Here is a 15,246-nt window from a genome sequence, read left to right as displayed (position 1 = left end):
TACCAGGCTAAAACCCTCGGATCTGATGGTGGCCTCAGCCATCACGTTTCCCAGGCCTGAAGGTGTGCATCTGACACTGCCTGATTTCACCACAGACTGTCCATTTACTCATCTGTGACTTTATCCAGGTCTGGGGGAGGATTCCCAGGACACCCTCCACCATCACTTCACGAGTGTTCCCAGATGTTGGGACTGCACATGCAAGTGGGGGCTGTAAACAGTAATAAGTACTAAATGAGCTGGATCAGCCTGTAATTTGAATTTCTAACTCTGCTTTTTGTGGTGGTTTTGAATCCAGCCCTCAACAAGCTGCTGAATTTGGTTTACACTGACTGTTATATCATTTCATACTCAGCAATTTATACTGCCTCCGTGCATACCTGTAAAGATTTATCTTGAATATTTCATTCATTAAGAGCCAGTGTATAATTTAAGTGTTTCCTTAATTTTCTGGAGGTGTAAAAAGAATTGATGGATTCCTAAACACGACTCTAAGAGATCAAGTATTTGCCCAATTATTCCAATGAACTACAGCTTTAAAGGATATCAATCCTTTGTAGTAATGTTTTTAAACTACAATACAAATGCTACAAATATGTTAAATAAGCAACAGAAACAAATTCCCAAAGCCTTTGTATTTGTATAGTTATTTACACTTTTGCCAAATTTTGAGTCAAATTTTCAATTTGTACAACTTTAGTTATATTCAAGTATTTGAATACATTTTCCACACTGGGCAATTAAAAAACAAACAAAAAACAAACATGAAAAACCAGGTAAGTCTGAAACTAAACTTTAACATCACTACTGATTATTGCACTTGATAAAACCGGATAAAATGGTTACCTTATTCTAGTGAATGTGCAGGTAGATTTTACCTAATTTTAACTATTCTTCTGAAATGCACTACAGACACATTTATACATATCTAATATGCAGTATAATAATTTTACTACATAATTGTGTAAATTACTTAATAATACATATTACAACTGTAATGTACAATTGCCACCTAATCATCAACTTTAATATCAAATATTTTTCTCCATAATTTAAAAAAACAACAACAACAAAAACCTGAATAAGATGTAAATTAAAAAAAAAAAAAAAAAAATAACTTTGCAACTCCATTACTACACACGAATACCAGTGATAATCTTAAAATTCTTTATTCATAAACTTGATGCAAGTTTACAAATTACTGTACATGGTCAAAATTTCTTCAAATGGAAAAAAAGAAAAAAGAAAAAAAAAAAAAAAAAAAAAAAAAAGAAGAAGAAAGAAACCCAAAATGAGCCAAGAGTGTCAGACTTGTTGGTGCCAGAAAATGAATTGAGATAAATGACACACAGTCCAGTTAGAGAAGCGCCCAATTACCACGCCATGACCGTCACACTTGAATCATCTCAGTATCTGCGGTGACCCGAGTATTTGCATTTTGGAGGGAGGCAGTCACATGTGGCTAAAGGGTCTGTAACAGAGGGTTTAATGTGCACCTTCTCTCTACACCTGACCTCCACCCTCAGATACATCCTATTGTCACAGGTCTGATGTAAGCAGTGTGCTGAGAACAAAAAAGAAATTCTGATCAGAAATTATTCACGATATGACACCTTTCTGGGGAGAAGGGGGGTGGGGGTGGGGAAAAAAAACAAAAACAAACAAACAAACAAACAAACAAACAAAAAAAAAAAATCAGTGAGAGCAATTACACAAACTGGTCAACATGCTACTTGCAATCCAGCACTCGCTAAGTAAATTGCTTTATTACAAAGTCATGCGACCTGCGTTTTAAAGTTCAGTTCATTTCCTGTTTCAGACATCAGATCAGTGGGCAAGTATGTCAAAACATTACTGGAACTGAGCACTAATTAAATCCAGAAAGTCACCCGCAGCTCAACATAGACATGTACAGAACCCCCTCCTAAGTGTTGTTTGTTACCTGAGTTGCCATTCAAATGTACTTTTGCAGACAGTGTTAGCAAATAAACTGCAAAAGAGCCAACAGATTGATAGATACAACGTGTGTCCTGTAATTTGGGGAACAGCAGTACTCTGTGTGTATTACAGGATATTGCATGGTCAAAGTTCAAATGTACAGTTTTATAATCACACTACTAAATCATCCTTTTCCACAAGCAACACTGAAACACACCTGTGCTATATTGTAATGGCAGAGGAAGCCCTACAGATAATGGACATTTAGCTCCAAGTCATGTCGAGTGACAGGGCGGCAAATTTTAAATGGGCAGGGAGGGGAACGAAAAACAAACAAACAAAAACACTACAACAAATTTATGAGAGGATGATATGACAAATTTGCTTTAAAAAAAACAAAAACAGAAGAACAAAGAAACATCCAGAAAACCTCAATTTATTTCCTCAATAAAGTCCACTCCAGCAGATCTGCTGGATGAAATGACTGCAATCAAACCCAACTTTTAGACCAGCGGCTGAATAGGGGTTTCTGTACAACTTGCTGTTAACTTTACACACAAAGGGCTTCACTGTCAGCATCCAACTAGCCATCAACCTCTACAGCGATTTAAAAAAAAAAAAAAAAAAAAAGAAAGAAAGAAAAAAAAAACGAAAAAAAAAAAAAAAAAAAAAGCACTTGCAGCCTTTAACATAAATAAGGCAAGAGGAGCCAAGAGGGGTTAGAACTTCCATCTTCCCATCTTATGCATCCTCTCACTGTAAGATATACAATATGGAGATTCTGATATATTTCATACCTATCGGCCTTATTTTCTAATTAACTGCAAGTTGATTGTTCACAACACTGCAGCATTTTGTTTCTGCTTGACCCGATATTCTTCACACATAAAAAGCAAGCGCAAAAACAAACAAAAAAAACCCAAAACAAAAAAAACAAAAAAACAAAACAAAACAAAAAACAAAAAACAAAAAACAGTGAGTAGTAGGTAATCTCAAATTTAAGATAAGCTTAGAAAATATGAAATCGTATCATTTGTTGTCTAGGATACCCAAATAATAAAAAAATGCCAAATAATATTTCTAGAACAATGTTTGCATTTATGTACCAGTTAATTTCCAAAAAAAAAAAAAAAAAGGAAACGAGAGAAACAAAAGCAGTTGTGATGAGGTTCTGCTTCTGCATCAATCTTCTTTTAAAATTCCCACTAAATGAGGGGTAATGGACTGAAGCCCGCTTTGTCAAAGCAGCTGAAGAAAAAGCATTTCCCCAAATTTCAAGGGAGAAAAGTTTTTTTTTTGTTTTTTTTTTGTTTTCAAAAGACAAATGAGCATATTTAGAAAACAGAACTAGTGATAACCTCACATAATCCTCCTCACTAAAACACTGAGGGGGAGAAGCAAAGTGAGACCGGAATAAAGTCTTTCCTGGAGCGAGGTGACGGGAATACTTGTCAAATGAGCCAACGATATGGTTTCTGTGAGAAAGATGATATATTCCCAGTAAGTCAGAGAGGGAAAATATTCCAAAGAAAGCAAGACAACTCAAAGACATGTTCCCGGTGCATAGTGGTAGTAGCTCCTTATCCATCCTCTTTAGGTGGTGTGTACCAACCTGAAGAAACAAAGACAAACACAGGTATTTAAAGAAGCTATGTTAAAGTGGAATTCATTAACAGTGCATATTGTACACGAACACACAAAAGCCCGATGTAAATGCCTTTTCAAACAACTAGAACTGTAACACAGATGTGGTAAAAGAAGAGTGCACAGTTCAGCCTGTATGTGGGTCATTGATGCGCTCGTGCACAGAAATAGGTCAGATCATTTCTGTTAAATGAATTAGAGTTTATTTTATAAAACTTTTAGTTCGAATACATTTGTAGTGCCTTCAAATATGAATTTTTAAATGTTATCTAAAACCTGTAAGTGTCACATGGTTCAACTGTTCGTTTAAATGAGCATCTCTTTAACTTGTATTTTATTTTAAATATTTTACATCTAGGCTGGTACCCTTTAATAGCAGGTGGTATGACCAATGTGTGTAAAAATAAAAAAAGGACAAAAAAAAAAAGAAAAGAAAAAAAAAAAAAAAAAAAAAAAGCGATGTCTATGCCATTGCTACCAAAAACAAAGGTCAACATTAGTGTCCAAGTAAAATCCTATTTAAACTGGTAATAGTTGTGAAAGTAAGGGGTGCAATCTCAGATCTTTCTTGCCTAATAGCTTTTATTACTTAATAGTTTTACTTAAAATATTTTAGAGGCTCAACTTTTGTAAGTCATGAAGTGAATCAATTGTTTTATACAGAAACTATTTAGGCACAAAATATGACTCAGATACGTGACACAAATGTATAAAATATTCATACATAAATGTGTTCATGCATGAATACTAAATACTACATGCAGTAACCAAAAAAAAGGCCATTTTAAACCAAGAGAAACAGGGTGTATATGTGCTACATGCAAATGAAACGTGCACTTATAACCTTTAAGTACAGTACAAAAATGCAGTGGAATTTTACATATGTGAAAGTATGGTTAAAGCTAATGGAAATGCCATTAGTAAAAACATCATACTCAAATTGTAATTTGTGTGAAAAAACAAACAAATAAACAGTGGGACTAGTCTGAATTTTCTTTGTAAAAAGGTTAATTTTTTAATGTTTTTGCCTATAAATTTTAATTTCCCTGTAAGAAAAGCTTATTCATGTTTACATTTATATGAAAGTAGACTGTATACATGCATCAGTGCATGGGGACCGTTAGCTAAGGATCATGATATTCCCATTGTGTGTTTACTGAGCGTCAGTAAAACATAACTCTTTCCTTACCATTCTTTTCATGAATCTGAACCAGGGATTTGTATGACTGTTGTGCTCTGGCAAGATTGTACTGGTTCTGAAAGACAAAAGGCAACATGTTAATATGCAGAAGCAGTTTGCTCTACAGGATGAACCATGCCTTTTACTTGTTTTCATTACTGAAACAATCCTCGTTTAAAAAAAAAAAAAAAAAAAAAAAAAAAAAAAAAAAAAAAAAATCACACTAATTCATGAAATGTGTTACCTTATTGGCTCCAAACTGCACCCTGGCTTTTCCTTTAACCAGAGTTGCATTTATCTGCATAATGACAGATTCTATGGAATAGGCACTGCTCCAGCCCTAACAAACACAAATGGAAATGAATCAGTTTCTGTTGTTAGTCATAATTATTATTTTATTAATCCCATTTGCATACCTGTTTTGTGAGAAGTTCCATGCACAATGCTCCTCCCCCTAAAACGTAACTAAGAAAAAAAAAAGAAAGAAAAAAAATTCACAAATGTGTCATTAAGCAAAAATGTTTTCACCTTTTCAAAAAAAATTGGTCTTTTTCTTGCCCTCCAGAATTTTTTTTTTTTTTTACTTTTGCTGAAATTATCAGAAGTCTTGAAAGTAAGTATAATACAGTGATGTATGGCAATGGTGTGTGTTTTATAATTCCTTTTAAATTCAATTTTAACTGCTTCACCTCTACTGCCATAAGCATAGATACAGTGAATCTTCACACGTCATACCATACTTATTTACAACACGATTTCTCTCTAGCTGAGAATCTCCTTTTCTATGATAATAGGTCATTTCTACCTAATTAACACAGAGCAACCAAAACCACTGTATCTTTTTTTTTTTTTTTTTTTTTTTTTTTTAAATCCTAAACCACTTGACACATTTTTTTATTATACATATATTTTTATAATTTTTTTTATTTTTACTTAACTCCAACCTTTACAGTATTATAGATATTATATTATTGAACTCCTTATTAAGCGCCTGTAATTCAACTATATTTTGTTTTGAATTTTTACTTCTGACTTCCTTTATTTTATCCTGTTTAAGTTCTGTTCTTTTGTTCAGGTTTTTACCATATTATTTCCATACCAGAAGTCTTTCATTATCCATTGATAACTCTGTTGTCACACCTTCCCCTCAGGTTAAGAGCCTTGGCGTCATCCTCGACAGCACTTTTTCCTTCACAGAACATAAATAATATCACTCGGTCTTCCAGTTTTCATTTTCTTAATATAAACTGCCTTCGTCCTTCACTCACTCCAAACAGTATCGCCATACTTGTCAATGCTCTTGTCACATCTCGTTTAGATTTGTGTAATTCTCTTCTCTATGTTCTACCTCATAAATCAATTCATAAATTGCAGTTAGTTCAAAATAAAGCTGCTCGTATTATATTCCAAATTACATCTACTGAACATAGAACACCTGTTCTTAAACCGCTCCATTGGCTTCCAGTTCACCTCCATGTCAATTTCAAGAGCCTGCTTCTTACTTTCAAAGCACTTCATAAACTTGCTCCCCCATATTTATTTGATCCTTTCCATACGTACTCACCCCCTAGTACACTCTGCTCTTCTTCAGCTTCCCTTCTGTCTGTTCCACCTGCTCGCCTGACTTTCATGGGACTTTTGCTCAGAGACTTTGCAGTTCAGAGATGTGGTGGAAGTGCATTCCAAACTCTCTCTCCACTTTTAAATTGCATCTTAAAACCCATCTATTCAAAATTTCATACCCTTCATCATGATTCCGTCTTAATCCATTTTTACCTTGTTTAGCTTTTATACTTTATTTTTCATTTACCTTATGTTTTGTTTTTTTCTTGCACTAATGTAAGGCGACCTTGAGGGTCTTTAAAAGGCACCTATAAATAAAATTTATTATTATTATTATTATTATTATTATTATTAGTTTTTCTAAAAGTTTTTTCTTCAAACACCACCTATAAAATGGCTTAAACAATCTTAAGGTTGCAGAAATTTACTTTTTTTTTTTTAGTCTAAACCATGGGATGTTATTTTTTAATAACAGAAGACACCATTTGAAGTTGTCAAGCAAATTATAAAGCATATTCTGGGCAGTAACATTCATAAGATGCATATGATGTATGTAATTTGGGCTGGGAACACTACTGCACACTCACCCTCCAGAGAGCACAGGCGAGACAACCCGTACAAAAGGTGGGTCAAAGGGAAAATTATCCTGTTGTAGAGAAGAAGAAAAAACTGCCTTGAGACAGCCCTATACTACGAAAAAAAAAAAATAAAGCTGTTGACAATTACTTCCATAGGACTCACTTTATAAGAGAAATTGAGCAGAATGTAATCCACTCCTTCCTTTTCTTTTAAGACCTGCAAGTCACTATGTAATGGACTATCTGGGTCTACCCTGTAACAAACAACAAAAAAGGTCAAATAAAAACAGCATTTTCAAAGTTGGAAATGTAAATGGAATCAAAATCCACTCAGAATAAGAACTTACGTCCTTAACTTCACATGCCATTCATAAAGGCTGTCATTGACTAGTTCGACTGAATAAATACCTGTGAAATGAGTCACAAACACACAAAGAGCTTCACTTAAAGCTTCTGAAAATAACATTAAATACAATGCAAGCCACAAGCCTTGAGTAATGGCCCCTTTTATTCACCTGTCTTGTAACTCTGTGACCTGTAGATCTCCCTGAGTTCCTTCATTAGGCGGTCTGAGGCTTGCACTGAGCCAGAGACTGCACCCTGCAACATAAAACAACTGACGGTTAAACAACTGGACAAACAGGAAGCATACCAGAGGTTTTCAGATTTTGCACAATTTTCTTGGACTGCTGCATTTTTGCACTGAGTGTTGGATGTTGCTGTTTAACTGGTAGGTTACATGAGAATGTACGTCTTCCCTTTATAATTGACAGACTCAATATGAGTCTGCTCAATTATGCCGCGCCCCAAAAAAAACAAATCATAATCAAATTATTTTCTAGTAGAAATTCATACAAAAGACTAATTATCTCATGATTGTGTATTCATAATCTCCGAAAGCCAAAAATATTAACTGAGATTAAGGTTTGATTAAAAATGTGACAGATGGAAATCTTACATTCAAGTGATCTTGTCTCTGATTTTTACGGATTTTCTCCAAGATAGCCAGATTTTCTTTTTCTATCCCTTCATCTTCTGACTTCTTTCCATCCACCGGCTCCTCTTCTTTCATTTCGTAATGGTCCAGGTCTTGGTCCAGATCAATATCCTGCTAGCAGAACACATACATTTGTTCAGAAAAGAGAGAACCCCCCCCCCCAAAAACCTTAAAGATATTGAGCAAATTGACGATCAATCAATGGATCATATTTGGTTACCTCTCCCATTTCGTCTTCTTCTTCCTCTTCAGAAGTCACCTCATCTGATAACCCATGCTGTGGAAGGTTGGAAATTGAAAAACAGTGAGTAGCTAAGATCAACGAAAGACTCTTGAGCTTTACTCTTATTTACTGAGCTTACTTTTCTGTCTTGGGTGATCGGGCCAGCTGGTAGAGGCTGGTCCAGCATTTCTACATCTGGATGTTGTGGCAGGTTGTAAAGACGACAGAGATCACAAATAAGGCGCTTCAACTGCTGTAGAAGCTGTAAGAAACATTGAGAAGATAAACTGTTAATAATAATATTAAATTGCATTTTCAAAATGTAGCAAAGCATCCTATGTGGAGCAAGATCCATATCAACCATCTTACCAATGTGCTGCCTTTCCTCACATCTTCTAGGCGCTCCAACACTTCAGCCAGACTGGGATCATCAGAGTCGACAAACCATATTGGTGGCGTTGAGGGATAGGATTCCTGCAACAGCAGCAACAAGAACACATACAAATTTAGCTGATTGTGCTCGAGTGCTGATGGCTTTACAGTCAACAGAATGCACTAGAATTGTACTGTGAAAACCACTGCTTTTAAGAAACAAAAATGGCACCCTGGGTTAGAAATCTGATTAACATAAAGTGTTACCAAGTTTGTTTCAGAGTTACAAGCGACTTCAAACCAAAAGCCTTAGCCCACACACCCACCCACCGCACAAAATTAGCCTCTTACCAGCTGAAGAGCGAAAGCAACTCGAGCACGAGAGAGAAGTGGTTAAGTGCTCCTTTGACATTTCAATTAGGTCTTAATACAGTTTTTAAAGTCATGAGTAAAAATCCAGTTTTCAACTGCTGTGCTTAGCAGCAAATGTATTCAAACAGATTAAAAAGCATTTAGACACATATGGGGTCTAATATGTAAAGTTTTGGTAATGTAAAAAGACCAAGAGAAGAAAATACTGCACACAGGAGAGATCCATGTATAAATTAATAAGAGATGTTTTATTTTTTATTGTGTTTTTCAGAAAGTTAAGAAAGATGTTGAGAGAAAACATATTGCATATTTTATACAGCAATGACTGTGCAGTAGTCATGTTAAAATGACTGCACTGAAGTCTGAGAAAACTTCCCTACTTTTCAACTGATTCAAGATCCCAGTTTAAAAAAAAAAAAAAGTTTTTGGTCTCGATTGGTAGTTTTAGTTCCGTGTCAGACTATAAAAAAAAAAGTTATGGTTTATTTTATTATTTCAATGATTAATAAAGTAATATAATCAAATACATGATAATTAAAATTCAAGACCAATTTTTCTTCTCGTTTTAAAGGTTAATAAATCTGCTGGCTTTCCAGAGTCTGTGAGTAATCATGCTGATTAACTGAGTCAGAAACATCCCTCAATCATAATGCCTGCTTTCAAACAACAAAGATGGTGATGGCCAAAAAGCCAAACTCGTGTTTAATCCATGCATGCGCCACAGATGAAAAATATTATAGTATTTACAACCTACAAACAAACCTGACATAAAATCTCTCATCCACCGTGGGGAGGAGTTAAACACACAGTGCCACAAACTGTAAACTACACTGTGTAAACTGGGCATCTAATTGTAACCATGACTTGGATGCTGACGTGAATGCTCTTTACAAGTCAGAGACTGGTGAACTGGTAATTACGATGCCTTCATTATCAGCACAGTGCAGTGTTAGTGTAACTCAATAATATGTGCCTTTCAACTTCTTAGTAATCTCCATACTAGAGTTCAGCTGATAAACTGATCTTTTACACAAAATGTCATCAAGTTACAAGTTCCTGCTCCTATTTTACACCTTCGATAACTAAGTGTCATGAGATTTGTGCTGTTGTTGCACATTTTCACATTTATTCTTCTGTCTAACTGAACTCTGACTCTCATTCAAGAAAAATGCTGTAAAGTTTATTTTATACTTGCACACAGTGGCCCCCCTTTTTGAAAGCTGGAGTGTGGTACATAATAGGCGAGCTAGAGAGTCAGTCTCTGCAGGTATTTAAACAATTTATCAAGGACAGAGTACAATGGCAAGGAATTTTTGGAGGAAGACTGCTGAATCAAGTAGAAAATTAGACTTTTGTAGAGAAGTCTGGAAAAAACACCTTTGTGTTTGTAAGACACTTCCAACTTCCTATAAATCATTGCCTCCAACTCCAGCAGTCAAGTGTACCAGTATGTGTGACTGTCTAGGATAAAGCCATCTATAATTTCATCCATCTAATTTCAAGCTTATCTAAGGTCAGGTCACAGAAGCTGTAACCCTTAACATTATATTCCAAACATCTTTTTACTCCAGTTACTCCTTGAGGACACCCACTCCATCCCAGTACCCAGGGGAAAAATAACCTGAGTGTTCTGGTTTTGACCCAGGGTCTCCTCCTAGTTGCCAGTGCCCAGAAAACCTCCAAAGAGAGGTGTCAGGGAGGTGTCAAGGAGGTATTCTGACCAGATTAGGGATGCACCGATCCCGATACTGGTATCGGGTATCGGTGCTGATACTGTAAAATGTGTGCGTACTCGTACTCGTAAAAGTCAACCGATACCATGAACCGATACTAATGTAGCCCGGATGGGAATTTGGTAGTAGATACTCATAATTCCCATGGACTTGAACGCCACATAAGGTGTTCACAGTTCACAGAAGAGAACGGCATGGAGAGATGCACGAGGTTAGCTGAACCAAAGTGAGAGACTCGGCTAGTTTTACTGAGGTTAACTTGCACAAAAGAGTGTGTGACTAGAAAGCTAACCGTGTGAGAGCTTCGCAACAGAGTGTGGGTGAAGTGACTTTTTGTTTCAACGGTCGCACCACCGTCCGTGGAAAACTGTGTTTCCAGCCATGACCGCCGAGGCTAAAGGCTAGCCCGGACTGCTTGGCTGCGCCACGGAGGCAGCTGCTTTGGACTGTTGGAGAGCTGGACAGTGACTGGCTAATGCGCTGTAGCAGAGACAGCATCGGGTCCGCAGGGAGTGGATTTAGTGTGGGACTGGTGAACAGCGACCTACCGAGCAACGGAACTGTAAGTCAGACTTTTGTGCTCTTACTGGGGAGAAGAGGATTTTTCTCCATCGTCCGGCGTGAGCAGCAAACAGGCCTGCAACAAGTGTGAATGTGAGTGTGTGTGGGGCCCATGTGTGAATATTGTATGTTTAGTGGATTTATATAACGTGTTTTGGAGTGTATATTAGTGAGTCACTTACCAAAAGGTGATAACATAAGTTGGGTTGTTTAATATAATTTGAAAGGGAATTATTTCATTTATACAGTGTATTTCATTTGGTTAAGGAATTGGAATATCATTTGAGTTTAAAAAAGGGATGTGTTGTACAGTATTTGTCTCTGCCCTTACGTTCAGTAAACGTTTCGTTTGTGTTAAAGAGTTGTGTGGGGTCGTTTCTTTACTACCGGTTAAGTTTAACTTGTGTGTGGCAGAAGTATCGGTTTTTGTACTCGGTATCGGCAAGTACTCAGATCCAAGTATCGGTATCGGATCGGTTTGAAAAAATTGGTATCGTTGCATCCCTAGACCAGATACCAGAATCATCTCAGTTGGCTCCTTTAAAAGTGAAGCAAGAGGGACTCTACTCTGAGCTCCCACTGGATATCTAACGTTCTCACCCCGTCTCCAACACTGAGCTCAGCCACCATATGATGGAAACCGATCAACCCCCTTTTATTTGTGACCTTGTTCTCCCAGTCACAACCCAGAACTCATGACAACAGGAGAGGGCTGGAACTATAGACAGTACAAAAAATGGTCGTAGCATCTGATGTGGGTCTGAAAAGTGAAGTCTATTTGTCTAAATCTGTTACGTTCACATGATGGCTCTACGTGTACATGGTAAATAATGTGCACTTGTCTTTAAATAATACCAGCGAGAATAACAGCATCAGTGGGTGCTCTCCTATGTTTCACGAGACAGAACCTTTGGTTTATGCTTTGATCTGTGTTCCTCCCTTCATACCAACCAGTGGTGGAAGATTGCTACCCCTCCCTGAGCCTGGTTCTGCTGGAGGTTTCTTCCTGTTAAAACAAACTTTTTCCTTCCCACTGTCACCAAAACACTTTCTCATAGGAAGTCATATGATTGTTGGGTTTGTCTGTCTATGTATTATTGTAGGGTCTACCTTAAAATACACAGCCCCTTGAGGCGACTGTTGTCGTGATTTGGCACTGTATAAATAAAACTGAATTAAATGTCACTTTGCTTTTCTAATCCTTGGATGACTTGGCTTAAATATCTTTTAAGTATCAGCCATGCCAATTTTTCAACTATTTTAAATCAGATATTTTGTGGCTGTCTGCCAACTTAGATGCTAGCATAACACTGTGAATGTGCTGCTTACGTAGCCTTAAGCTTTATTTGTGCTCACCACATTGGTAGCCACATTGTGCACCTACTGTGATGTCACTGCAGTACATCAGACTAGAAATCTTGTCCTGATTGATGGAGGTCAGACAAAACCTCTGCATCAATGCTTGTATAGGAGGAGGATGCAAAGGAAGCAGTTTTGTTATGTTATTTTCCTTCAAAGTCTCATCTTTCGGAAACAAACTTAAGTGGCGAAAACTGGGCCCTAGACTGCAGTCTAAAGGGGCAATTATAATTGGTATTGTCACCCTTGCAAACAGTGGTGCCTCAAGCCATGCTTTGTCATTTAGGCTACTTGTACATCTACATTTTTGGTGGCAAAGCTGGTAGACATGAATGTACGGCTGTGATAACTTTTACCACCTTTTCAATGATACAGCAGTATAGGAGCTCACAGATTCACAAATTATACAGAGGGAGATGCCTCCAGTTTTGATTTCTTCTACTCCTAAACCAGCACTGATGTGGGGGTTTCTGTCTGAGCAGAGACGAATGCAGTTCAGGAGAAGAATGAAGCACTGGTATAAATGCTGACCAGTTTTTGGTGACATTACTGTTTGTGCACAACACGATCAATGCAGTAAACCTAATGGGCTTTTACATAGCTAGGATTATGCCAAAATAAAAAATAATAATAATTTAAAATAAATAAATAAATAAATAAAAAAAAAAATCACTCCATAGCTCTGATCTCTTCGTGGAAATCTGCTTCAAATAATACCCAATGATATCAAACATGACCATGTTCACAGCATGGGGCTACATTTAACTCACAGCTACCCCTCTGAACAGGAAAAATGCAATATACCTGAGTGTAATCTAGCTTTCCTTTAGCATGGGCTGACTCAAAAGGACACAGACAGTGAGGTTTAATCTCAATATGGCAAGGTATTCGGAACGTTTCAACAAGCACTCACGCGTCCTCAAAATGAGCATAAGTGTAACTGTGTGTGTGCATGCTTCTGCTGAGAGGAGGAGGATGTGGTCAGGTTGTCAGGAAGATTCATCATCTGCTTACCTGAACCAAGCAAAACAAGTGCCAAGCGAAAAGAAAGAGTCTCAGTTGTTAATAGATTACGCCTACCTTCATCTACATTTTGTGATGGCTGGGAATGTCTGCTTTGCGCAAGTTTGAATTTGATTTTAATCAGTGATGTACTGGAGCGGGCTGTGAAACGCGTATAAATACTAGGCCCGTGTTTCTTTTCTTTTCTTGGGGGGGAACGGAGTTACTAAAAAATATACAGTTCCGCTGACGTTAACAGCTGGTCAAAAAAAAAAAAAAAAAAAAAAAAAAAAAAAGCAATATTGTCACGTACATTTCACATGTACATTGTGTCGCTTTCGTCATGGTTTAGTGTCGAGATAAAGACGCCACTAACGTAACCGCTTAAATGTATGCCAGTAAGTTCGTCAGAGGGATCAGTCTACTTACTGAAAAAGGCAGAAAGGACGACCGAACAGCATTCCATTAAACCGCTTCTATTTCACGTCAATTAAAGCCATGTACGGGACCTCGACGCTATGTCTGTTTAAAAACACACGTACACAGTGAAATAGTGCTTGAAAGCAGCTGGGGTGTAGTGAAAGCCCTCGTATGACTGAACTAAATTAAGTTTAAATTGAACTAGATATAGTCCATAAGTGATAAAGTTAGCCGTTGTACTACTTTCAACAGTAACGCAGTTAATTTGGCAAACAAAAACAAGCTAGCATTAATGTTAGTTTCAGTTAACAAGCTAGCAAAAGCAACCGCAGCGTCGTTACTAATGACGTTTTATTGTATAATTTTTCAAAGTGAACATAACACTGTTCGTGTGTCGTCCGCTTTAATCCACGGGGTTACTCGGATTTTAATGGCCTGACATAGTTTATAAATGAAAGCGAACACTTTATTCGTAGTTAATTTGTAAACACGGTGCCTTCCGCGGACCGATTTGGTTTCAGTCGATAGTCAGAGGCTGGGTTAGCTTGTGCGCAGAGCTGGCCTGGACTCACCGTGATGTTGCAGTGGATGATCAGCAGCTTCTCCCCTGTTACGTTGAATTGGCAACTGAGTTCATCGGGTTTCCAGTCTATTATTCTGAATCGTTCGTGGTTTGGGTCAAAGATTGACTCCAAAAACTTCAGTTCGGCCTTCAGCCCCGAAACCGACATCTTCTACTCATCTCAAACCACCAGGCCGCTGGCAGAGGGGAAGTCGGGGCGGAATGCGACCGCGCAGTCGAGTCGGCTGTACGGATCTCGCATATTAGCGTGAGAACAACAACAAAGGGCTGGAGAGTTAGCTTTATATAAACCTGTGTGGTGCACATAGACTCTTAGCAGCATTTTGACAGCTGTGACACCACATAAGTACATAAATATATTTACCTTGTTTTATATTTATTTTCGCACCAGTACAGATGGAGTCATAGTTGTGACTTTTGCTTAAAGGAACCATTTAATACCATGAAAAGGTTCAGTGTTATAGAAGATAATTAGTGCCCCCCAACCCCCATGTTTTTTTTTATTTTTTTAAAAAGAGTATTTCCTATATGCTGTCAAACAAAGCAAAGAATTTTAAACACAGACAACCTAGTTTTATTTGGGATGGTTACTACTTTACACATAGAATAAAATTATAAAATTATTTCGGAATACAACAAAACTACCAGGGTCAAAATTATTAGCTTCCCTAATGCCAACAGTCAGTTGTGTATCATTTTGCTGGATAACAGCCTGGAGTCA

At 37.3% G+C, this 15,246-nt stretch overlaps 1 protein-coding gene across 3 annotated transcripts; it reads right to left on the bottom strand.

Annotated features, from left to right (window-relative positions):
• Window positions 1-1,153: 1,153 nt before the first annotated feature.
• Window positions 1,154-14,856, bottom strand: LOC100695995 (ubiquitin-conjugating enzyme E2 Q2). 3 transcript variants are annotated; one of them, XM_019361714.2, is made up of 13 exons: window positions 14,515-14,819; window positions 8,493-8,597; window positions 8,263-8,385; window positions 8,121-8,177; window positions 7,862-8,014; window positions 7,419-7,503; window positions 7,251-7,311; window positions 7,067-7,157; window positions 6,913-6,971; window positions 5,179-5,227; window positions 5,007-5,102; window positions 4,772-4,838; window positions 1,154-3,550 (listed from the first exon to the last, which is right to left on the bottom strand). In XM_019361714.2, exons 1-13 carry the CDS (start codon window positions 14,671-14,673, stop codon window positions 3,519-3,521), a joined length of 1,137 nt encoding a protein of 378 aa, XP_019217259.1. In that variant the 5' UTR covers window positions 14,674-14,819; the 3' UTR covers window positions 1,154-3,518. The 3 variants fall into 3 exon arrangements, with proteins under 3 accessions (XP_019217259.1, XP_003443914.1, XP_019217260.1); XM_003443866.5 differs by having other exon boundaries at window positions 7,862-8,011; window positions 14,515-14,815; XM_019361715.2 differs by lacking the exons at window positions 1,154-3,550; window positions 4,772-4,838 and having other exon boundaries at window positions 5,090-5,227; window positions 14,515-14,856.
• Between the last annotated feature and the right edge of the window lie 390 nt (window positions 14,857-15,246).

The sequence above is a fragment of the Oreochromis niloticus genome, linkage group LG7 (assembly GCF_001858045.2).
Source record: "Oreochromis niloticus isolate F11D_XX linkage group LG7, O_niloticus_UMD_NMBU, whole genome shotgun sequence".
Classification (NCBI taxonomy): Eukaryota; Metazoa; Chordata; class Actinopteri; order Cichliformes; family Cichlidae; genus Oreochromis; species Oreochromis niloticus.
The sequence above is the reverse complement of the archived record's forward strand: the minus strand, read 5'-3'. Positions and strand labels throughout refer to the sequence as shown.

What these genes read in the sequence shown, in the direction of transcription:
- LOC100695995 (XM_019361714.2), bottom strand. Translation starts at nt 14,673, where the DNA reads ATGTCGGTTTCGGGGCTGAAGGCCGAACTGAAGTTTTTGGAGTCAATC. An exon ending in CGATCACCCAAGACAGAAAA is followed by an intron (nt 8,178 to 8,262) that starts GTAAGCTCAGTA and finishes AACCTTCCACAG; the next exon opens with CATGGGTTATCAGATGAGGT. An exon ending in TGGCATGTGAAGTTAAGGAC is followed by an intron (nt 7,158 to 7,250) that starts GTAAGTTCTTAT and finishes TGTTTGTTACAG; the next exon opens with GGTAGACCCAGATAGTCCAT.